Genomic DNA, 24,356 nt, shown 5'->3' with positions numbered 1-24,356 from the left:
TAGGGTTTCATATTGTTTTAGGACTTATTGGATAGCCTCTATAAATATGTGGAAGGCAGCCAACTTTATTATCCCAAATCAGGCTGATCTGGGATATGAGTACATTGGTGATATATAGAGATGATTGGAGATGATTATACTGTTATGGTTTTATGTCGGGATGATCTCTATCATAAGTATGCATATGATAGACTAGCAGGAGTATGCATGTGTTAGATACGTGGTTGGAGTCGACATTGCATCATTTTTCTCTTGGCTTCTTCACCACCTAAATTCCTAAGTTGCATGATTTGTTACAGTACTGGATATATGCATATGATCTATCATGTATAGGAAATCATGACAATAGTTGTGTATGTGATGTGATAGCTGGAACGGTATCTAATCCAGATTGGTACTGGACATACTCTTAGCGTATGGCAAAGTATGGTGATAGCTGATGGTTTTACTCTTAGCATATGAGATGGTACAACTATCATTGATATACCCTTACCATATGGCAGGGTATGATTACTTTCTTCTGAGATTCCCTTAGCATATGGCAGGATATGATTTATCTACAGAGATACCCTTAGCGTATAGCAGGGCATGATTTATCTCTAGAGATACTCTTAACGTATGACAGGGTATGCTCTGAGCTTGTGACATGATGCGTATCAAGTTAGGGGCCGGGTACCGTAGTCCAGCATGGTGGATGATATTCAGAGTTGCGACGGATGATTGTGATAGTAAGAGATATGTGGATTATATTTGCTTTTAATATATACGATTATTTAGTGGTTGGCATGCAACATGCATCATCATTGATGTGACTAGTATCATTGGATCATAATTGTTATACATGATATGGTGTTATATTCAATGATGTTATATGGTAATTTCATCATGTTATATAATTTCAGTTGAGGATATAATATGCTCATTCATGAGAATTGATTTCATTCATATATAAGTCATTGATGATACATATATACATACTCATACATGGCATCATGCTGCTTTCTGATTTGTATTATCCAATACATGATTTACTCTCTGTATGGCATCACTGATTTGGGGTAAGGTCTATTCACTGAGCATTTTGCTCATGACTCTCTTTATTTCTTTTCTAACCCCCTCAGATATGTGGTACGTGATAGCGACTTGAGATATTTTGAGGAGATATTATAGAGCGAGGATGAGATGAGCTATAGATGTGAGATAGTATAGAAGATAGTTTAACCAGATATTGAGTTGTACCCGTATTTGATATTTGTACTCTTTTGTATTAGACGATGATTTGTATAATACAGGTCGAATCATAATGTAGTCTTGAATGAGTTGTTTTAATTGTATCTTGATGGTTTCTTGTGGCATGTGTGGGTCCTGCCAGATTAGATAGTGGCCTGATGTATATTATTATGGAAGTGGATATTCAGATGTTAACAGAATTATTTTGTTGATAATATAATTTAATTGGTGTTGGATTATGTGAGTATAAATATGTCAGCAGATATTATTTGATATTGTCATGATTGTATGTGCACAGGAGTGTATCTATGCATGACGGGCCTGCCCGACCTGTCGCGTGCGCCGCGCGCGCCGTGGGGGCGCGTTGGCGTGCACGTGCCTGTGCTGAGCGGGGGAGGGGGGGCGTTACATTTCTTCTCTCTAGACTCCTCTCTCCTCCCTCTTCACCTTCCTTCCACATCTACCGTTGGCAAGGTTTCTCCTCGCTTCTAATCTCCCTCGACTGTTGAGCCACCCCTCTTCTTTGGGATCTTGACCATTTCATTCCCCTCGTCTACTTCCCTTAATCACTTCCATAATCTACCCTCATCTCCATACCCATCCATAACCCTAACATCCACTCCACCCGTCACCACTACTATCACCTACGTTATTCTGTATTTTCGTCCCTGCTATAGTTTGAATCTGCAAAGGGCGTAACTACGAAAGTTGTAGATCAGGAAGTTATGAATCCAACCCAATTGGTTTAGTAATTTTATGACTACTGGAGAATATCTGACGAATATTTTTCCACGGTTGCACGGACTGATTCCTATAATAAATTAAGATCTTGAGAGAATCTTAGCATAGCCTATTTTTTGTTCCAGATCCTATCAATTTGGTATCATATTATTGGTATCAGAGCTTAACAGTGGGATTGAAAGCTATCTATTGATTCCTTCATGGTTTCTACATGGATCTGCCGTTGGTGGGTTAGCTCCTATCTTCTGTTCATTGATGTGCGAAAGCTCCACAAGCATAGCCAACCAAGTAGCTTTTGCCATTCCTGAACTATGTCTTCTTCCCATCGCAGCTGGATGTGGTTTGCAGTCTTACTCTAATACCAAATGTCAAGATCTAACTCTAATAGCAGCAACAACAACCCTATAATAGCTAGGAACCTCCAATTTCTGCAATTAGCCAAGAGAACAAAGGGTTTTACCTTCATACTCCTCCCGCTGAGGATAAAGCTATTCCATTAGCTTGGGTAACAAGATAAGCGATTACAATCGAACAAAGGGTTTCTAATTTTATCTCAGATCTCGTTTCCCTCTCCTAGTAACTGCCAGGACTTGGACTCCCGCCTATCATAACCGACAATGGCACATGCAGAGCACGATACAACTAAGGGCTTCTTAAGGCTTAAGAACCCCAACTGATACAGGACTCAATTGAAAAAGAACAGCCCCTGCACCACTGATATAGGGTTTATTTGCAAAGACTTCATCTTCCACCTCTCCACAACAGTGATAATATCTTCCTTGGTACACTTCTAGGATTCCTTCCTTCTATTCACCACCTTCTTCGGGAGTGCTCTTTTGCCCGCTGCTTCTGGGGATCCCTCTTTCTTCCTTGAAGCAATCAAGGCTTCTCCCTCCTTACCATCGGAGTGAAGGCCATCCATGATCACGCCCTGATCTTGCACAAGTTCTTCGATCATTTGGTAGGAATATTTTGGCAGCTTTTAAGAGAATTTTCTGGATTCTAAGGCAAGGACTGCCATTGGCCTCCGGCATGGATGATTTTTCTTCCCTCCTTTCTTGTAATTCCTGGTAATTTCCCCCTTCTTTATACATTCGACATAATAAATATAACTGGGGCATAGCCCACCTCACTCGAAAATAGAAAATAATTATATGTTTAAAATTAAAATCCAGCAAGAAGATAGAACTCTAGGTGTCAAAAGCTTCAACTATCTATCCGTCCAGAAAACTGAATCAGCTAGCTACTCAAATGATTCAAATGCTGGCGGTTCATTAATCCTAATTAGCATGCGCATAAAAGCTAATTAAATGAACAAATTAGGTTTTCCCAAAGCTGCTGGCACAAATCCATTTCAGGACAACTGATTTTACAACAGAGAAGGAAATCACGAGTATGATACAAGAGCATACTTCCTAATCAAAGCATTACTGTGTTACAAACATTTCTAACTTTTCTTTCAAGCACAAAAATAGATCCAAGGAAAATTTTCAGGAGAAGAATTGTACCGACTTATGTACACTCCTATATAGTGAAAAGCAAAGAGGAAATACAGGAGCTAGTATTAATTGAGGTGTCTCCCGTTCCATGGTCGAACATAATCAGAATTAAAGAAGCTCGGAGAGCACGGATGCTGCAACTCTCTTCAATGAAGTAGACACCTTTGAAAGGTCAGATTCAGAGTGACCAGCTGAAACAAATATGCGAATGCCCAAAGGAAGGCGGCACTTGTCCAAAATTGACCTTTTCATTGTCACGATGAACACTGAATCTTCCTCTAAGACCTGCGTGATAAAGAATCATTTGCATATAATCAAGTAAACTGCTCCTGAAATTCATATCATGTATCAACTTACCCTTTCAGCAATTATATCCAGAAGCTGTGAGTCACCCTTTGATGAACCTGTCGATTTCTTAAGTTTCAGAAAGATAATGGGTGATAAAGGATGGCTAGCAATGACAAGCCCTGGTACGTTTGATAAGCCTGCAGTAACCAACGAAGGACAAAACAGTCAGAAATTTAGATTTACATTTGACTAGGCAAGGTAGGGAAACAACTACCATCATATTCAGAAGAGAGAAAAAGAAAACTACTTGTTTTGTTTATCTCAGAATAGAACTACCAGAATATGTCATGAGAACATCAGACTGCAGATTAGGAATTCTGTCCACCATATTTAGTGTCTAGGTAAATATGGCATTATAAGGTATGATTGATGGATGATAGAAAAGGATTATGCACTTACAAGCGGTCTTAAAGGATGACTAATGATCAAAGGAATAAGCTACTAACACTTCCCATGTAAAGTCTGAAAATAAGGTATGTCATATCCACACAAATCCCTTATACGAAGAGGTGTTTCAATGCCAAGTTTGAGATTGTATTGATAAATTCTACTGAAGAGAACAAATCCGAAAACAAGGAACTACATACACCATAGTAGGATAGGCCTGAACTGTTCAATATGAAGAATCTGGTCCACAAAGAGCGAACTCAAGTTCTAGAAAGTTGGTCTATATAGGCAGACTCAAATATCTGTAGATTCACATTGAAATATGAATTTTGCTAATAAAGAGAATATGCTTCACTCAGAAGATATCAACCCTATCAAGCATAATCTGGTCCCTATTAACATACAAAGTTTGAAATAGACAAATAGGTTTGGAATTCTAGAGATAATTATGTTTATGGTTTATGCATAAGGATATTGCTGTAAACAAGAAAGCAAATCTCAGTGCAGAAAATGAAATAAAATGAAACAGATGGAACATTGCAGATTTCCTTTAAAAAATTAGAAAAGCTTAAAACCATTCAAGGAAATGAAATATATGATATGCAGAAGACCAAGGTATGAAACCAATTAAGAAGCAGTTGCGGTACTTCTAGAAAAATAAAGAAGATACATTGCATACTTTCCGTATAAGTGCCAATTATAAGAGGGAATCCAAAGTAGCAACAGGCCATTAAGAAAAAGAGAGAATACAAACCTTCCCACAGCAGAGCAATATTACTCCGAAGTGTCATAAGAATATTTGGATTTTCCTCCAAGTAATCTACTGCAGAAATTGCAGCACTGGCAAGATATGGAGGCAAAGAAGCAGAAAAAACATAGCCAGAGCTACTTAAGCGCTGCAAGAGCAGAATATATCAGTTAATTGCAAGTTCAATCTACATGAAATGTTGCATTTCAAATGGCAGATCATTATATAAGTCTGTCCAAATCTTACTTGATGATCAACAACTCTGACACTCCCTGTGCAGAAACCCCCATCAGTTGCCAATGCATTCCCCATTCCAGCAGTAATGATATCAATTTTTTCAATCTGCAGTTACACGAGAATTCATAAGTCATAAATACATAGAAATAGATAAATGAAATTATAAACATAAATTGCAATCCGAAACCTAAGACGCACCGGGACTCCATAGTGTTCAGCAAGACCTCGTCCAGAATTTCCAAGAACACCAAAGGAGTGACTTTCTTCTAGTATAACACGGAAATGATACTTCTCCTTTAGCCTGACAATCTCATCAAGTGGGGCTATTTGACCAGAATTCTGCATTCATTCATAAACAAAATGAACTCTAACATCAGACAAGAAAGATGTCAGTATAGAAACCACACTATAATCTAATTTCAAATTCACTCCTTTAAGAATGTAATGAAAGTATTAACCTTCATAAACCATTAGTAACTTGTCAAATGTTTCATGAAGAATGTACACCCAAGTAGGAATTCGAATTTGCAGAAGTCAAAGCCTGCTATTGCATGCCACTAAAACAATTTGGTGTTACAACTGCACCAAAATAAGCTTTGACCTTAAAAATTGTGTGGTTGAGGTTGGGATATATATATATATATATACAATGATGCAAGAGAAGATCAATGTACCAGGTGCTTTTTACACAATTTGTAAGCATGCCTTAGTCTACCGGAGACATTGATAAATAGTAAATACTGAAAATAGGGAAATATGAAATATGATAAATCATTCATTTTTTTGGTAAATTTGGCAAGATAAAAAATAAAATCCTTTGAAGCTCCTTAGCCAAAATAGTATAACTAGAATAATGCAAGAAAATGATGCAAGAGAAGATGGAGGAACAAGGATGATTTTAGAAATCCATAACAAGTCATAATGCTGGAGTATCCACCAAAATACAACTAATAAGTTGCCACTTCAAAACCTTTTCTGGTCCTATGGAGCCTATTGTGGAGTCAGCCTTCATTAGGAACAAGATGTAGAAAACACCATTAACACTACATAGAATGTCTACCTCTTATTTAATGTCAATGTCAGCTCTACCATCTGAAGGACTCAAGTTCATCCATTGAACAACTGTAGACAGAGGGAATACAATGACAATCTAGAAGAGGAGTTGGTCTACAGGGAATACTACCTCATTGCCTCTAGCCTTTGTTCTTGCAGACTGGAAGTAAACCTTAACACACATTTTTGAGGAATATAAGTTGGCAGGACAAACAAAAGTAGCTTATATCGACAAGGCAGTAGTAGCTTTCCAAGGTGCTCTAAAAAAACTAGATAGAACCTTCCATGAGAACTTAATGAAAAATTTAATTTCCTTTGAGTATTAGGTTCATCATGCTGATAGCTTCATTCTTACTATTATTTTGCTAACGTTCAATAATCAAGCAACACAAATATACTGTCTATTTATAAAATAAATCTTCTAACATGCTTCTATTTTGCAGGCGAGTTGGCCTACATATAATTTACATGCTTGGTATTAAAATCAGTGAGGAGCTGTAAGGAGCTACTTAACAAGGGTCATTGACCTGAATAGATATTCTCCCAAATTGCCTTGATTTCTAAGTATTTCTCAGAAATAAAGATACATCATACCCTCCACAAACATATTTTTTATCATGAAGGTGAAAAAGATCATCAGAGTCCAGCATGGATTTTAGGCTAATTTTTACATGGACCCACTAGAGAAAGGATCTAGACTGATTACAGAAATGAATTCATCTAAATAAAAAGAATCATCATGGCATCAGCCTCCATACCTGGTATATAGCTTCTATAACAATGTAACGCCGTACTTTTTCCGCCCGTTTATTTCCACGAGTTAATTTCTCCAAGGTGTTTGCAAGTGAAGTCATATCATTGTGCTTGAAATAAACAACAGAACTTCTTGACAGATAAAGACCATTTTGCACTCCCCAGTGAACACCCTCATCTCTGTAATACAAAATAAACATCAGCATTAGAACAAGGAAAATAAAACCAAAACCAAGCAAACAAGAATGTAAATATTCATTTTTGCTGAAATTCGTGGGCTTAATCTGAAAGTAAGACATCATTCAAAGGAATTAATAAGTTTAATACTACTCCATTATTCCAATGATTTTTCCAGAGGCAAATGCTAAGTTATATCAGCATTTTCTAGTATTTCTATTTTAAGAACAATGAAGAAACTACTAAATGTGGGAAAATGCCAAATAGATGTAAAAAAATGACAGTCGTCGTCACAAACTCTGGAAATGAGTACTAAACAGTAATGCAGAAAGAGAGCAAGTAACCAGCTATCATTTATCTTTAAATAAAGTATAACTAAAGCCCCAAAGCAACAATCATAATAAATAATATTGGACAAATATAATAATTTCTCTCCGAGACATCGCAATTGCAGATACTTTAGGCAGTGGAAAGGGTATACTTACGCTACTATAATATCTCCTTTTTTACAAAAGGCAGGAATTACGCTGAAAATTGTAGAAATTCCATATGAGTAGAGAATTGAATCTGGGGTACCCAAGAATTTTGCTATTTTTGTCTCACAGTCAAGGTGGACATCTGCAAAGGAGCAATTAGTTAGCTATGAAATGTTCCTTTTAGTATTTGCCTATTTGTAGAAATGGTTAAAGGCTTAAAGCATAGAACATGAATTTCATCATAGTCATAATAGTTATATATTCTGACCAACTTACCTATTGTCCCATAAAAACCACGCGGACCACAAGAACCTACACCATACTTCTCCAGTGATCCTATGCATGAACCCTGCAGTTCATGTTTGTGAGAGAAGAAACATGCGAATGGATAGAAACATAAACAAATAAGTAAAAGCTCTCCATTATAGCAATGTATGAATCCTGCAGTTTTATTTGTCTTATGGTGAATACACAACGAAAAACAAACAAACAGTAATATATAACATAAACATGAGAGTCTCCTCACAATTATCTTCTCATTCCCTATCAACCCTAGGTAGTTTGCCGATGCAAAGTTCACAACTTCCTTTCCATTAATCACTGTGTGTGGTCCAGCAGCACTGCATCAAATGCCACCTCATTAGAGCGAGAGAGAGAGAGAGAGAGAGAGAGAGAGAGAGAGAGAGAGGGGAAAGAGGACACAATTATTCCAACTTTTGATAATAATTATAAGATCCTTATGATCAAACTGCAGCAACTAAAGGCATTCTCTAATCATATCTTCTCACTCTTCATAATTTCAACACAATACACATCCATAACAAATGCAACCTGCACATACTTACATTAATTGCAATACAGGAAGAAATTAAATATATGCCTCTCATGATGTAAAATCACTTAAATATTATATATCATAATGTCTGTAAGAAATATATAGAAGATCAGAGGTTTATATGAGCACATAGACAACTCCTCTCAAAGCATAAAGACGAATTGAGGCCAATTAGGGGTCATGACTTTAAGCTATCCAGAAGAGTCTCAAATCCATACGATTTGCAGTCAGCTAGGTCAACTATGAAACATGAGTTTTACAACTTTATCTAATAACCATCTTAAATTTGAAGGTTGTCATCTCACTACATTCTCTTTTGTTTATTTAGGCATGTTTAGTCTTCCTCTCCATCTTGCAGAATGTCAGTCTTACTCCCCTATGAGGTCACTATTGTCTAAAAGTTCTGCCATGAATGGTTTTATCCCAGACATGCCAGGAACTATTGGTACTGCCACACAAATATATGAAGTGACTCCAGCACATATAAAAAATTTTACAAACATGCTATAACTTGATTATCTGCAATCATACAAAAGATGTTTTCTTTCTTCCATTTGAAGAGAGTTGATTTGAGCAATATAAATCTTCAAGATAATTTGTTTATGTCAAATGGATTGATGCTTCAATTGTAAGATTGAGAACTTGAAACAAATTGCAATAACTAATTACATGTACTCATCTGCCATAGCTCTTTTGTGGGAGGAGTCCAAATTCAAGGATGGTTGTGCCGGTCAGCACACCTCACAGCACTTGGCATGGGGTGTGCAAGTGGCGCACCCCTGTGCCGAGTTGTGCCGACCGGCATGACATGTGAAGCCTTTTTTTTATTTCCATCAATAATCATCAAAACAACTTTAATTTCCATGCATGTTCAATATTCATATCATATCATAAGATAATCGTAAAATTTTTATTTGTATAAAGACTATATAAGACGTTACAACAAACAATACTATCAGTGAATGAGTTTTGAAAATTATCGATAGTATTTAGTGCAACATTCACATGTTTTATCTTGTGCCGGCAAATAAAGTCTTTGATTCTCCTCATCATGCTACTTTCAACTAGATATTAGTTTTAATTATTAAACTATTATCAATTAATATTATGTATTGAATATTATTATATATTCAATTATATTATGTAGAATTCAATCATATTATGAAGTGTTCAATCATTAATATTAGTTTTAATGAATATAGTCAACCATATTATGTGTTAAATAATATTTATATTTAACTGTTGTTTTGTTTTTAATAAAATAGGTCATTTACAAGATAATCTAAAAATAAAACACTATAAAGTAGATTTTAATACATATATTTAAACAAAAACTAAAGATTGATATGTCGAAGACCCAAAAACATATTTAAATATCCTAAAAATTTTATTAAAAATATTATAAATGTGTGTCACTAGCATGCAGGGGCGTGCCGACTCATGCCGCTTGACAGACCCTGTGTCAATGGTGGCACAGGACGGCACATGTCATTACTCGGCCATCGTTGTCCAAATCAACGAGTTTGAACCATCAAGGTAACAGGAGTTTCAACATTATTAGTTTATTGGCAAGGAGTTAGGCAAGGATGACTTAGTACACAAGACAGCTCACAATTTGTAACAAGCTCAACTAGGACAGACACAACATGTGGAATTAATTTCTGACAATTCGAAACTAGTGAGTTAATAATTTCTCCTTATCAGCTTTATTTACAAGAAGGTACACCAATTTATATTCTGAGAGAAAAAATAATGTGATAAAAGAAAAGGAAAAGGCATAACCATCGGAGAGGAACTTTAGCAAAGCAAGATGAGTGTCACAGCAATAGTGTCATTTTCTAATAGTCATTGATGTGCTAATTAAGGTGATTCAAGAGCTAAGAGATCACAAATCAAATTTCAGAAAATGGTTCTATATTGTCCTATTATGTGGAAGAAGGAAAAAATATTCTCAGGTATGGTGTGCGAGGGAAGAAGCACTACAGAACTGCACAAACACAAGTCAGAACTTCGAGGAAAAATAGATGAAAAAAAGTGTCTATTTTTGGTTAAATAAGTAGGTGCCAAAAGTATGGAAGGACTGAAGCACAACCATTATGACAAGTATAAATCAAGTACATGACGAGAAAAGTTGTCTCGATAATGCATTTACATTTTCAGAAATCCTGAACAGAAGTAAGATCAACGAAGAGTGTCAAAAGGCAAACTGCAATAAATGAACAAAGAAACAAGAATACCACAGATAATGATTAATTAGCAGCAAAGCTAAATAAGTTCTCAAGAGAAGAAAGTAAGATTGATGCATTGATGCATGCTGCATAACCATGCTCAATGCATTTGTCAAGTGAAATATAGATGAATCTTTCAAACTGTTGCTGACCAAATTCTGTGAAGATGGTCTTGGACTAAAACGGTAAGGAATAGAGGAAAAAATTGTATCCTTGTGAGGCAATGCTCATTAAAGAAATAAGTGCAAAGAAAAGTTAGTATCTGGGAAGCTAAAACCAAGTCGATAACACAATGTCTCATTACCATATTGAAGAGTTAAAAAGTTTCATATTAAAAAGTTAAAAGTTGAGAGAATGGACGTAGGAAATGCTTCTTTCAGCAATACTATTTGAAACAAATTAATCAAACAACTAAAGAAGAGAGGACTTTAGTTCTTCGCACTAGCATCACCCCCATGAATTAATGATAATCTGGTTAATGCTTATCCAGAAAAAGGTAGAGAGAACAACAGAAAGTATGCTCATAAAATGAGGGTTCTCTATTTATTTGTAATTTTTAAGTAATGCTTATCCAGAAAAAGGTAGAGAGAACAACAGAAAGTATGCTCATAAAATGAGGGTTCTTTATTTATTTGTAATTTTTAAGTAGAATCAAGATTGTGAGCCTCCATTAGAGAGGCAAAAGTTTTACTTCCCTCAAAATATGATGTAAGACTACTCCTGAAATAAATGGACTGATAAGACTTTTACATGCTCAAATTAGATTTTTTTGAAGCCAAGGATAATAATGAACACCGTAAAATAACTACAAAAGTGGTATATACACTGAAAGCTATTCAAATTTTGTGAGTAAAAGTTACCTGCTACTTTGATGTTCAAATTGTTAAGGAATCTTATCATAATTAGGAGTTTGAAAGTGCAGCATAAATGAATAACAAATTGTTAGGGGGAAGGGTGTCCCAGTAAATTAGTAATATAAGAAGAAGAATACTAGCAGCCCATTATCCCACTATTCCTAATTATGTAATACTTATTTACTAATAAACTTTTGAAAGACTTAGCAAGAACATGAGAATCATTGAGATCTTATAAAGTATAACATCTACTCGAGTTTACCCTCCTGTACTTCAGAATTTCAATTCATCGAATCAGCCAATGATGCTAGACAAGTTTACATCATGCATCAGGTTCATCTTAGCAAATACCCACTTCATATTACCAATATCTACCAAAGTGACTTCATTAGGTTATATAGGAGAGAAATAAAATTGAAGGAAAGATGGTAAATTTTTTGACAGAAGCCATCATCTACCATGAAGATCTTTGAGTCACACAAGAAGAAAATAGTACTTAATTCAGCTAGACCTGATTGGTTCAAATAATGCAGATGCTTCCAATTGGATTCTCGTGGGGACCGAGAAAATATCATGTGCATAAACTTCTAGAGGAACAATTATCAATTGTAGAGAAATGCTATTGCTTAGATCAAAATTAGACAGAATACAAGAATGAGCACAAAGTATCAGGATTGAATTGATAAGTAATTTCAAACAGTAAAATATAGGGTTAATTACACTTTACCTCTCTGTGGTTTAGCTCAATTTCACAAAACCCCATATACTTTCAACTATGGTTTGTTGAATCGGCCAATCCCAATCCAGGCCCGATCCGAACTCTCTCTCTCTTTTTCACTCTTTCTTTCTTTTTTTTCTCTCCCTACTATATAGCCATTGTTTTTTTTATAGAGGGATCTAGCTCTGGCGAACTCCGGCGACGCAAATCTAACTCTAGCGAACTCCAATATGTAGCTTTTTTAATTTTATTTCTTTTATTTCTCTCAGTTTTTTCATCTCCTCTACTCTCCATCTCTTTTTCTTCTATTTTCTTCTTCTTCTTCTTCTTTAGTGCACTATAGTTTTTTTTCTTTTGTTTAGTTTTCTTCCACTCAATCTCTCTCTAGTTTCTTATTCTTTTTAGTTTTCACTTTACCATAGTTTTTCTTTCTTTATTTTCTTATTTTTTATCATTTTTTCTTACTTTTTTAAAAAAATTCTATATAATATTTAGAATTTACATAATTAAAAAAAGTCTGATTCGATCTAGGCAACTGATATGATCGAGACATATCATTTTTTCAAAAAAAAAATCCAGATCCCGATTTTTCGAACCTTGCTTTCAACTTAAGCACTTAACCCCTGTGATCTTGACTAAAATACAACTGTTATCTTCTTCATCATATTTGACCAAAAGATGTCGAATTTAAATATCCTTATCAAAGACAAAATTGTAAAATATTGAATAAGCTTTCTAATGCATCTAAAATAATACCGATCGAATTTTAAGTGATAATAATATACATTTGTTCAATATATTTATCATACTTTTAGCATTTGAAACTCAATTGATATTGTTTTAAATGTATCAAAAACTTTATCCAAAAATCTACAACTTTATCTCTGGTAAAAATCTTCAAATTTGACATCTAATTTAGTCATATGATAAAAAAATATAACAATTATACTTTAGCCAAAATTATAAAGAGATTAAGTGCTTAAGTTAAAAGTATATGCTGATTTTGTAAAATTGAGTTAAACCTCAAGGAGGTAACAATTTCTTCTAAAATAGATCTCAGATAACTATGATAATTACTTTAAGGTTATCTTTCAACTAAGTCCCATAGTATGGTTATTCTATGTCAACTTTCTTATTCCTATATACTTGCAACTAAAAACTATAAAGTTAAACATCATTGTAGAACAATTAATAGGTTAGATGTTCAGAGGTAAAATATATAAAACAAGGCCAAAATAGCTCTATAAATCTTGATAACCCTTCACCACTAGCTTATGCATGTCAAAAGAATTGGTAAAAGATGAACCAGTCAAACCATCATATCAACTACTCTTGTTCTCAATTTCTTATTTTTACTCTAATTGCACATTCAATTGGCATTATCTTAGAAAAGCACGCAAACATCTTCATGATACTAAATCCCAGATTAATTAGACTTGTTTAACAATATACAATCAAGTTACACAAAGAAAAAATGTTGGATACCAAAGGGCTCGTGGCCGAATATTGAGGTAATACACTTTGAAAAAGGAAAATAATCAGTACATAATATGTTTCCTCAAGCACTTAAAAATAAGGAAGAGGCACATTAAAAAAATTAAAAAAGAAAAAGATAGATTAGGGGGATTAAATTATTCAAACCTTTCCAAAGTCGGAGGTTCAGCTTGCATCTCCTCTGTGATCGGTGGGCAAAGAGGTTCCGGCACCCATTCTTCGCAAAGTTCATCAATCTCCTGCAGATTGCAACATAAGAGTCATCATTAACTCAAAACAGATATATACAATTTGAAAAAGGCCAAAAAAAAATGTACCAATAAATAAAATAAACCACATTAAAGCAAAAAACATGAACAGAGAAATAAAGCAAAACAATTCTAGAGAAAACAAAGAATGGAAGATGGGATCCATTCAGCAAGAACCACGAACCTTCTCAGTCAGTGGCTTCTTTGGTGGTTTGTAACTCTTCCTCGTAAGCAGGAACAATATGACCACAACGAGAAGCACTTCAACAACAAGATGCCCTTCAATCACAAAATTACCAACAAAAACACAAGTTACACTCAATTTTTATTCTCTAGGGTCGATCAACACCACAATATGAGAACGAAGAAAAGGAACTTTCCAATTTTTCAGAAAAATAAAACCCACCATCAATGAGAACCCCGAAAACGACTGCACGTGCAAGAGGAGCATCAAATGCTGATGACACCCAAGCCAATGTCGTTGTTGTCATGTTCATAAACGCTGAAGCCATCCCTTCCACAATGCAATTTCAAAAATCCACTACAATTATGGAATGACAGGTAGAAGTTAACCAAGTTCTTCAGATCTGCAAACAAACTAAAAATATTCCTTGTAAGCTCAACTAAAGCAGATCTAAACAAAAAGAATTCCATGTTGAAACAGAACAAGGTGCAACATTTCCCCATAAAAAGCATTAAAAGTCAATTAAGTTTTCTAAGTGCACAAAAACTAAATGAAGCAAAACTAAGACCAGCGGAGGATTAACATCAAAGGATTGTTATTAATTTACAACTAAAAATTAGAAATTAAAAAAAGAAAGGATTTTAAACCATATCAATTTCATCATCAAATTGCAATTAATGCATAACAATCATGTAACAGTGATAAGGAAACGTTTCCCCAAGCTATCAACTGCACAATGATCACAAGTTCACAAGAGGAGGAGAAGAAATCACAGAGGAAAGAATCTCACTTTTGAATTAGTAAAGATATGGTGCTTCAATGCTTTTATAGTGAAAAAATGAGAAGGAAATTATCTGCAATTCTGCATCTCATTGAAAATCATGATATATGAGAAGATTTGAGCACACATTACAAAATGTGAAAAAAAAATTCTTCTATAGATAGAATTGTAATTTGTGCACACTATAGAAGTTACGAATGATTTTCTGAATTACTTGATATAGATCATGCTTGCCATACTCGAAGTAACAAAATCCACGTGTCGTGAACCCCAATTTCCATTTATTAAAACTGTAAAGAACTTATCTTTTGACATGTCATTTTAAGTGCATAATTATATGTAAAGACATAAGACGATCCTAACTTCTATTAGATTTTTCATTAAAAGAGGAAAAGTGAGCCAACCTAATTGTTCCAATAAAGGAGCCCTTCATGGGGTGGAAACAAAGTTTTTGACAAACAGAGTGGGGAAGACTTAATGTTAATCTATTACCAAAATTGTGGTTTATTGAATAAGTGTTCCTCCATATTCAGAATATTGGGATTTAAAACTATTAAAGAGTGCATGATATAGCTACAGTTATTGAAATGTTACAAAGTCTATAATTCTGCTATATTCATGAAGGTATATATTTAGTTACTTCTTTTCCTATGAAAGTAAATAGTGAAGGCAGTATTCTTATTTCGAGCACATAAAGTGATCTTTTCTACAGTAGCGAACATGCTTTTTACTGTGTCATATGAATAGCTAAAGATTTTTAATCTTACAAGTTGTTGAGGAGATATCACATTTATGATTTACTAATAAGTACATAGAAATTGAATCATCTGATAATGAGTAAATGGAAGACAAATTATATAGAAAAAGAAGTTAGATGTTTTGCTCATCAATCCAAAGATCATCAATGGCAGATCATCAAGAAATATAGGATCCAGCAGAAGTCAACACATGACTTCACACATCATAAAAAGGTAAAATCTTCCCTCAAATGAGTCAGAGCAAAGACTAACACTGGTGTCAAGCCATAGAAGGATCAAAGAAAGTAATAAGAACCGATCAAAGAAAGTAATAAGAACCAACTAGGAGGGACCTTAACACGTTAATGACAAAAGGAAACCAATAGCAAGAGATATGAATGGTTCAATTGACAGCCTAAATTTAAACCTAAACGAGATATGGTTGAGCAGAAATCCACTACTAAATGATTTGACCTTATGGCGGAAATGACCAAACTTCGGCTGAGTTCGTGTTTAAGTCCATCACAATGGAACTAAATGAATGATAGCATTAGATTATATTCTACATTTACCGCCATCCATATAGGAAACTAAAGAACATGATCGGAAAAGACGAGTCACAGATTTCACAGCAAAAGGGCTTCACCACGTGAATCACGCAATTTAGGATGATAACCTCAACAAAATCCCCAAGTGAAGCAAACTCATGGCCCAAAAAGAACCCAATTTAATCTAATTTCTACCTGGAAGAGGCAGATTAACACAATCTGCTAAGAAACCAGAATGCAGAAAAGGGAATCTATATTTGAAGTAGGATTAGATGGAGGAATCAAACCATCTAATAAATAAAATATACGTGGCAGAAATAAAACAACAGATCTAGAGTCCAAGAAAAGAGAAGAAGATATAAATCACCATTGTTTTCGAGCGTACCTAATCGTATCTTTCAAGCTCCCAATTCGGATCTCCGCCAAACAATAGCGTCAAGAACAATAGAGGAGCTACCGCTGGTGGTGGTATAGAGAGAGAGAGAGAGAGAGAGAGAGAGAGAGAGAGAGAGAGAGAGACGAAGACCAGGTCGGGGTTTGGGTTGATCGAAGCATCCATAAGCGGCTATTACTGGAGTTAAGTGATGGGGTAATTACATCTATACCCTTGAACTGTTTATTTTCACATACGCACTAAATGAAAAATGCCCCTTCTTATTAATTATCAGTTCAAATATAACGTGCGAGTGTCCAATTATTAATTTTAGTCTCTTTATGGACTATTTTACTCTTATTATAGAGAAAAAAGAAAGAAAAATTAAGAGTAAATAAATAGTCGAATATCTGTAATTAAAAATATACCACATAGGATTTGTCTTACTCATTGTGGTAATTAGGTCAAACAATCCAGACGTGTTTCCAAGAAATGGCATACTTAGTTTTCTTCCACAGAAAAATTTTGTTGGAATCTGTATGGGAGTTTGGACTTAAACCATTGACGGAGAAGCTATAGGAACCACAAAGTTGGTCCAAAAGTTTAAAAATAAATAAATAAATAAGAAGGTGCTCCTAGAGATAGTACATAGTTTAGAGAAGTGTTAGTGCAATTATCTCATTCAAATAACAATATTTTTTGTTAATTACACCAATATCTCTAAATTAATATAGTTCACTCTTTATCCAATTTTAATTTTTTTTTTCTGGACTAGATTATTCTACAAAAGAAGACTGAAATTTTGGTAAAGTAGTAAAATGCAAATTGCCAAATCATGATGTAATATAGGTTGTCATTTTAAGACTTTTCAAAACGACCACATGCAGAATTAATGCATGAAACCAAACATGCAGCCATTATAGGTAATCAAATTAAATAAAAGAAAGGGACAGAAACAGGAGGAATTAATTGGGAGAGGTTTCCGTAACAACTCACCTTTGACATCCAAACCTATTATATGTTTTTCTTTCTTTTTTTAATCATTTATGAGCTCAAAAATTTTAATATAAGTGGAATAAAAGGTTAATTCTTCTTAGATTTAGAGGTACTTAGGCCCCATTAACGTTTTAGCTGTCTAGTATAGGTTTTAGGCAATATGCATTGTCGAACTCGCACTGTCCAACCATCAATCGAATCGAATCAAACTACTAAATAATCAAATAATTTTTCTATAATATTTTGAAGCCAAAAAAAAAGAAATAAAAGAATATATATAGATATTTTAGGTTTTTTTAATTGAAAAAATTACTAGTTAGAAATTGGTTAGTTTAAACTTCACCCAGGTGTGAAATGAAATCGATTATAAATAGCTGGTTTTCAATCATAAAAATCAGTAAAAGCTAAGGTGTTATCTGCAAATTTCCCAAATTCTTTCTCGGAAGGTGCATCATATATGTTACGCTTTTTCGCACGGATGGCAGGATTATCGTCCTCAGCTCGTCCAGCCAGGATCCGGATGGGGCCCACCTTACTGCGAGTAAGAATACTGTGTAAGATTTTGCGGTGCTGCGTGGATCGAGTTAGTGGGTTTGGGTGTGAATATTGGATTTGGATCTTCTTTGACCGGGTTGCCTCTTTGCCGACCCAAACTCCTCTAAGAGGTTTTTTTTTTGGTCAAGCTTTGAAGTCATCGGCAGCCTTGGAAGACTACAGGTTGACTTTGACAATATCTGTGACATAATCCCCAATTATAATCACAACGACTTTTTCAAAAAGAACCAATTTACTCCCTCTTGGGATGAGATTTTGCTAAGGAAGAAAATTGAGTCTCATTGTGTCCTAAAAGGAATATATATATATATTGATTTATAGTGGATGAAATACTCTTATGCACCTAATTGGTATTTTTGATAAATACTTGGTAAAAATTTAGAGCTGGATTTATATATATTGTAAATAGATAAAAGGGAATTCTAAAGAGTGAGGTCATGAGTGACGAAAAAATAAATGCACGAATTCCGAGAAAGACTATTAGATCGATCAGGACATGCATCATGCAAGTGCTGATAAACTTCCACGTGAAGACAACGTGACTCCGTTATATATGCAGATGACACCTCACCCCCGCCTCATGCGGTGAGACGATCACTCTTGACTATCCTCATCCCCGGGGGTACTTGCTTACGTTATTATTTCCTTAAATAATTATTATTATACCTTATGGTATTTTATACATCGCATCCCATATGTGATTCACACTCATCTTTGATAATCTTGTAACTCGAACCTCTTTTTTTTTAATATTTTTTATTTAATATCTGATGTTATTTTGACTAGTTGATATCAATCAAATTACTAAAATACTTTTATCATTATTTTTCATCATTATAGATAATTTAGATACTTATAAATTATTTTATATATTGTAACGGAATAGATTTTTGCTAGTACCATTTAAATTAATGATGAGTGGGTTAAATAAGAATTATAGAAAAATGTAAGAGTCTAGTTATATAGGGTATAGTTTATAAAATTCTCTTCCAAATAAATCTCCTTACATTAACCTCTTTAATTATGAATAATATATAAAATATTCTTCCCTTAATTATTTGTTAGATTTTTATGTTATTAGGGACTATTTTAGTTTTATTTTAAGGAAAGAAAAAGAACAACTTAGAGGTAAAATAATTATTTGGTATCTTTTTATTGATACAATAAGGTGTGTGGGATTTTTTTTGGTTATTGTTCATGGAACCATGCTTAAAAGAAAAGGATAGTGCATTAGAATTGAGCAAAAGTTCACAGGGTCATAGTGTATTATTCAAAAAAAAAAAATCCCTTCTATTTATTTTGGAGAGGATAAATGCTTAGCCTTTTTTGTGATGTGTTTAGACATAACTCTAAATCAGTTTAGTACCTAATCACTAATTTATTCTAAAATTAGTTTAGGTTAACCTACTAAGACTTTTTCTTCTCTCTTCTCTTGTCTTCTAATCTTTTATATTTATCAACAAAATTTAATTACTATTTTGTAATTAAAAAGACATCATTTTATTTAACTATTAATTTAACAATTCTCTCTCCTCTTTATCCTCTCCTATCCTTTTAATTTTATTACTTCTTTTTAATATCACATCAAGTATAATCATGATATCACTGATATAAACACCATATTTTTATAAATATTCAAGTTTAAAACAGAAGTGCAACTAACTAAATTTAGGAGTTACAGCACATCCAAATATTACCAGATATCTAGAAAAAAAAAAATCTCAAGCTTATTCATCTCATGATCATTAAGATATACTGTAGAATGCCATATGTACACACACCTTTGATAGAATGTCTGTAATATATTTTTAGATAAAAGATATTTACATCTAGAATATTATATTGAATAATGTCATTTATATATCTAGAATTTTAGGTAAAATATTATTTCCAGTCATATAATAACACATGTATTATAGATATGTGTAATTGAGCGTTTTTTTAATATATAATCTTGCACATTATTTTTTGACAATTATATTATCTGAATATTTTATCAAGTAAAAGACATATATATTATTAACCGAGAGTAATGCATATATATCAAAATAAAGGTATTGATGTCTTTTATAATTAACTTGATGAAAATTTAATTACATTTAAATTTTTATTATTATTTTTATTATTTACATATATCTCCCATTATTTTAAGATTGATTTAAATTAAATTTTAATGGATACAGATAGAGAATTATATTTAAATTAAATTTTATCTCTAAATAATCAAATTTAAATTATTTAATATTAAATGATATCTCCTATAATTAAGGCATAATTATATTTAAGAGAGAAATCTTAACTGAAGAAAAAAAAAACGTGTAGAGTACTACTTCCATACCGTAAAGTTAATTATCTATCAATAAGTTTGATGAAGATATAATAATTAAGATCTTTAAGGATATAATAAGAAAATTTGGAAGTTAGGCACACGTAATAAATCTTTCTTAACTAATATACTCTTTTTCTTATGTAATGTGGTTTTGGAATTGGTACCGGGTATGAAAATTAGCTATTATAACCTTGGATTAAGATTATAATTTTTAAAATTATATTGAAGTATTTGCCATGTGTAATTACCTGTCATGTTAAACTTCTACCCTTTGAGAGAAGGTAGAGATCTTTTAAGTAAGAATAACAATTAGATCGTTAAAGTAGTGGAACCTTCCTTTTCTTTGCTCTTGAAACTCTTGAAAGGCATAACTTTTAATTAAAATATTGTTTCATGCATGATAAAGGCCTATAGTATTTATAATAACGAGCACCAAAGATATATACCTTGCACCTCTAACAATTTATTCTATCTTGGGGGCAAATTATGGTTTATACCTATGTAATTTGGCTAGATTTCACCTTAATTTTTGTATTTTGAACTTAAAAAACTTAATCACAGATCAAGACCAAGCTGCGGTTGTGATAATATCTTGAACATAGAGATAAATAAACTTTAGTAAAAAATAATTATCAACAAGACCATATGAGATCTCTCTATTCTTTATTTCTTGAACTCAAAAGAAGAAAAGCAAACCATGCATCCGTGCATGACAAAGTTACACATAGATTCAGAAATAGAGAAGAAGATAGAAATTCTTTACAATTTGATGCATCCCCTAGCTGTTAATTATTTATTACACTCTACTGTGACAGTACTCATCTTTACACCCAAGAGAAGAGATAAAAGAGAAAAATAGAAAAGACTTAAAAGATCGATTAGATATCCACGTGGCAGTCCGGGTTGCCGAGCAGTGGCACCTGGCCGGTGACTCCCTTCCTGACGCCGACGAGCATATCGCACCGCACGTACATCGAATTCCACCGGCTGTGGAATGGACCGGACTTGTACTTCCCCCTGCCAACCACGACCAGCCGCAGCGCCACCACCCCGTACGCCTTGTCCGTCGCTAGCCCAGCCGCCACGTTGGCTGACACCGGCACGGCGGCGCCTCCCAGCACCGGCGACACCGACACGGCCATGCCGCTCTCCAGCACGAGCGGCGGGAGCGGCACGGGCGGCGTGATCGCCTCGCCGCGGTACGCCACGTGGGCGGAGAGGCGGTCGTAGCGGACGGAGGAGCGGGAGTTGGGGTTGCGGATGAGGAGGGTGAATTGCATGGTGGCTGAGACTGCGGCGGCGGCGGGGGAGGAGGAGGTGTTGGTGATGGAGTAGATGGCAGCGGTGGTGACGGAGAAGCGGGGGCGAGAGGGGCGGTAGACGAGGTAGAGGACGAGAGCGACGACGCCGGCGAGGATGACGAGGGCGAGGAGGGCGATGATGAAGACACGGACAGGGGACCGGCGGCTGGCCACCTTCGAGACGCCGCCATGGATCTTGGGGGGAGGGGAGTGGTAGGAGGTGGTGGCTTCTTCTTCCGCCATGGAAACTTGAAAGCAAGCTGATAGACTGGCGCTTAATTTATATAAGCGTATATATATATATATATATATATAGAGAGAGAGAGAGAGAGAGAGAGAGAGAGAGAGAGAGAGAGAGAGAGAGAGAGAGAGAGAGAGGGTGGAGGAGAAGAAAAGGATGACAGTGGAGGAGGGGTTAGAGAATAAGGTTCCTCTTTTGGGTTTGTGTGAACTTTTTTATTTTGCTTTTGCTAAAGGATCAGCATGTTCAGTGAAAGGAGGTGAAGAGTATCTTGGAAGCCAAATTATTGGGGATACGTTTATCTTGATGGCAATCCAGCTAACATATGATTTGGGATAAAAATAATTTCATCTTACATTAAAGATTATTTATTTCAGAATAATGTGCAAGTGTAAATGTTAGAGTATATAAGCCTTACATATCACCTTGAGCTTTTCTATGATTAATCAAATCTAAAAATTTGAAACTCTTCAGAAATGGAAAGACAAAATGTTATTGCAAGATATATAATAAAGCAGAAAATAATGCTTTTTATATGAAAAAATCCATCATAAACTTAGGACAAAAACTCATGAATTAAATGTTAAGAACGAAACTAAGCACTAAACCAAAAGTAGCGGCTATAATAACTTATTGTCAGATTGTTGTTACCCTAACTAAGTCTGTAATTATCTTACATTGGTTTCAATCTCTGTAACCCTCGAGATTGTATCACTCGTCTTAGTAATCTTCGAGACGATAATAATCATGAACTCGTCCACAAAATCTGCTATTGTCTATTTAGCACTTCTGTCATAGGACGTCTCAAAGCCATAATATATAGTGATCTCCAAGTCTCTCAATTAACATAGCACAAAGATGTCTTAAGGTTAAGCCATAGTCCCTTTATATATCTCTATCATAAAGTATCAGAAATTCTTTGAGTTTTGATAATTCCGTATTTGATATGGTTCAAACCACATTTCTAATTTCTAAGTTTTCTAAATTCCATACAGAGATGGTTCGAATAATATTTCAATCCTTTTGAGATAGTTTGAACTTGATGTCTGTTTTCTATTGAACATTCCAAGGTAGATCGAAACACTGCTAGCATTTGAACAACACTCTAAAGACGTGTTCCAACATTGGCCAGTAATTCGACTTCCAACTTAAGGTACTTCACCAATCCTTATTCAACTTGTACTATTGCTCATATATAAATTCTAGAACAAATTCATTTTTACAACTTCCTAACAGACCAAACACAAGTCAATAATAATCTAGAGAGATCCTGCAAAACTCAATTGCTCTATGATCAATGAAATATATATATGAGGATCATTAGAAGAAGTGCATATCAAGATAGTGATCAAGATAATCAGTATAGTTCAGTGATCAAAGTTATTCATATAATGTCTGTCTACACATGCATAATAGAGTCAACTAGTAATTGAACAAAGTGGCACAACCAAAATTAAATAATTCTGTCAATAGGCTATAGTCAAAGCTCAAATCAACATCACAACTACACTCTCCTTTTTGTTAGAAATTGCTTAAGCACAATCTAAGAGGAAGAAAACCACTACTGCATGAAGGAGTAGATATATATCATCCAAACTGTGCCCTGATACGCCTGCTCAACAAGTAGGTGAGTCCGCTCAAGAGCCATCTACTTGAATAGACCTTGCCTTCTCACCTATAGACATATTAGATATGCACCTCTCCCCTTCTACTCTTCATCGTTGGAGTCATTAATTCTCATCAACAAATTTCTATAGGTGATGTCTCCGGTACATTTCGTTGAGTTTTATATGCCTGGTTGTGATTTAAGATAGCCATAATAAGAGGTTTCATGGAAGGAATGACGCATTAGAAGGATGAATAAAAACCCTATGAATTAAGAATGCAAAGTTATGACAAGAAAACACTAAAAAGAAGACCCTTTATTGGAGATAACTTCAGTGCTGCACTCTCATTATACTCATACATAACAAAATTCAAACTGATATTGACTCCAATATGAATAAGATAAGCTCGGTCCTTGTTGATCATCGATTTTCATACTTAGGAGTGATGTTATATAAACAGATTAAATCAAAAAATCTTGCATAGTTCTTGCAAGCCAATATAGAGCATCATTTGGAGCAATATAATCTTTGTGACGCCATGATAAGAGGAGTCATATGAGATGGATATAAAAATGCAGACTGTAAATGCAAATTATATAATGACAAGTTTGTTGACGTAAAACACTTAGAAATATGATGTATAATCTAAGATTCATATATGGTTAAGGTGTTACGACT

General features: G+C 34.5%; 2 protein-coding genes across 4 annotated transcripts; both read right to left on the bottom strand.

Annotated features, from left to right (window-relative positions):
* Window positions 1–3,290: 3,290 nt before the first annotated feature.
* Window positions 3,291–16,824, bottom strand: LOC140761458 (long chain base biosynthesis protein 1b). Of its 3 annotated transcripts, none has more exons than XM_073098786.1 (13): window positions 16,662–16,824; window positions 14,433–14,613; window positions 14,211–14,305; window positions 13,926–14,017; window positions 8,176–8,269; window positions 7,926–7,998; window positions 7,659–7,791; window positions 7,002–7,176; window positions 5,389–5,529; window positions 5,200–5,295; window positions 4,960–5,101; window positions 3,828–3,955; window positions 3,291–3,755 (listed from the first exon to the last, which is right to left on the bottom strand). In XM_073098786.1, the coding sequence occupies exons 2-13, from the start codon at window positions 14,536–14,538 to the stop codon at window positions 3,579–3,581; spliced, it is 1,452 nt and encodes a 483-aa protein (XP_072954887.1). In that variant the 5' UTR covers window positions 14,539–14,613; window positions 16,662–16,824; the 3' UTR covers window positions 3,291–3,578. The 3 variants fall into 3 exon arrangements, with proteins under 3 accessions (XP_072954887.1, XP_072954888.1, XP_072954890.1); XM_073098787.1 differs by having other exon boundaries at window positions 14,433–14,624; window positions 16,662–16,819; XM_073098789.1 differs by having other exon boundaries at window positions 14,433–14,567; window positions 16,662–16,819.
* Window positions 16,825–21,193: 4,369 nt separating this feature from the next.
* LOC140761696 (NDR1/HIN1-like protein 1) lies at window positions 21,194–22,105 on the bottom strand. The gene has a single exon (XM_073099126.1). The coding sequence runs from the start codon at window positions 22,071–22,073 to the stop codon at window positions 21,408–21,410; it is 666 nt and encodes a 221-aa protein (XP_072955227.1). The 5' UTR covers window positions 22,074–22,105; the 3' UTR covers window positions 21,194–21,407.
* Between the last annotated feature and the right edge of the window lie 2,251 nt (window positions 22,106–24,356).

The sequence above is a fragment of the Typha angustifolia genome, chromosome 6, assembly GCF_048772165.1.
Source record: "Typha angustifolia cultivar Huaian chromosome 6, ASM4877216v1, whole genome shotgun sequence".
NCBI lineage: Eukaryota > Viridiplantae > Streptophyta > Magnoliopsida > Poales > Typhaceae > Typha > Typha angustifolia.
The sequence above is the reverse complement of the archived record's forward strand: the minus strand, read 5'-3'. Positions and strand labels throughout refer to the sequence as shown.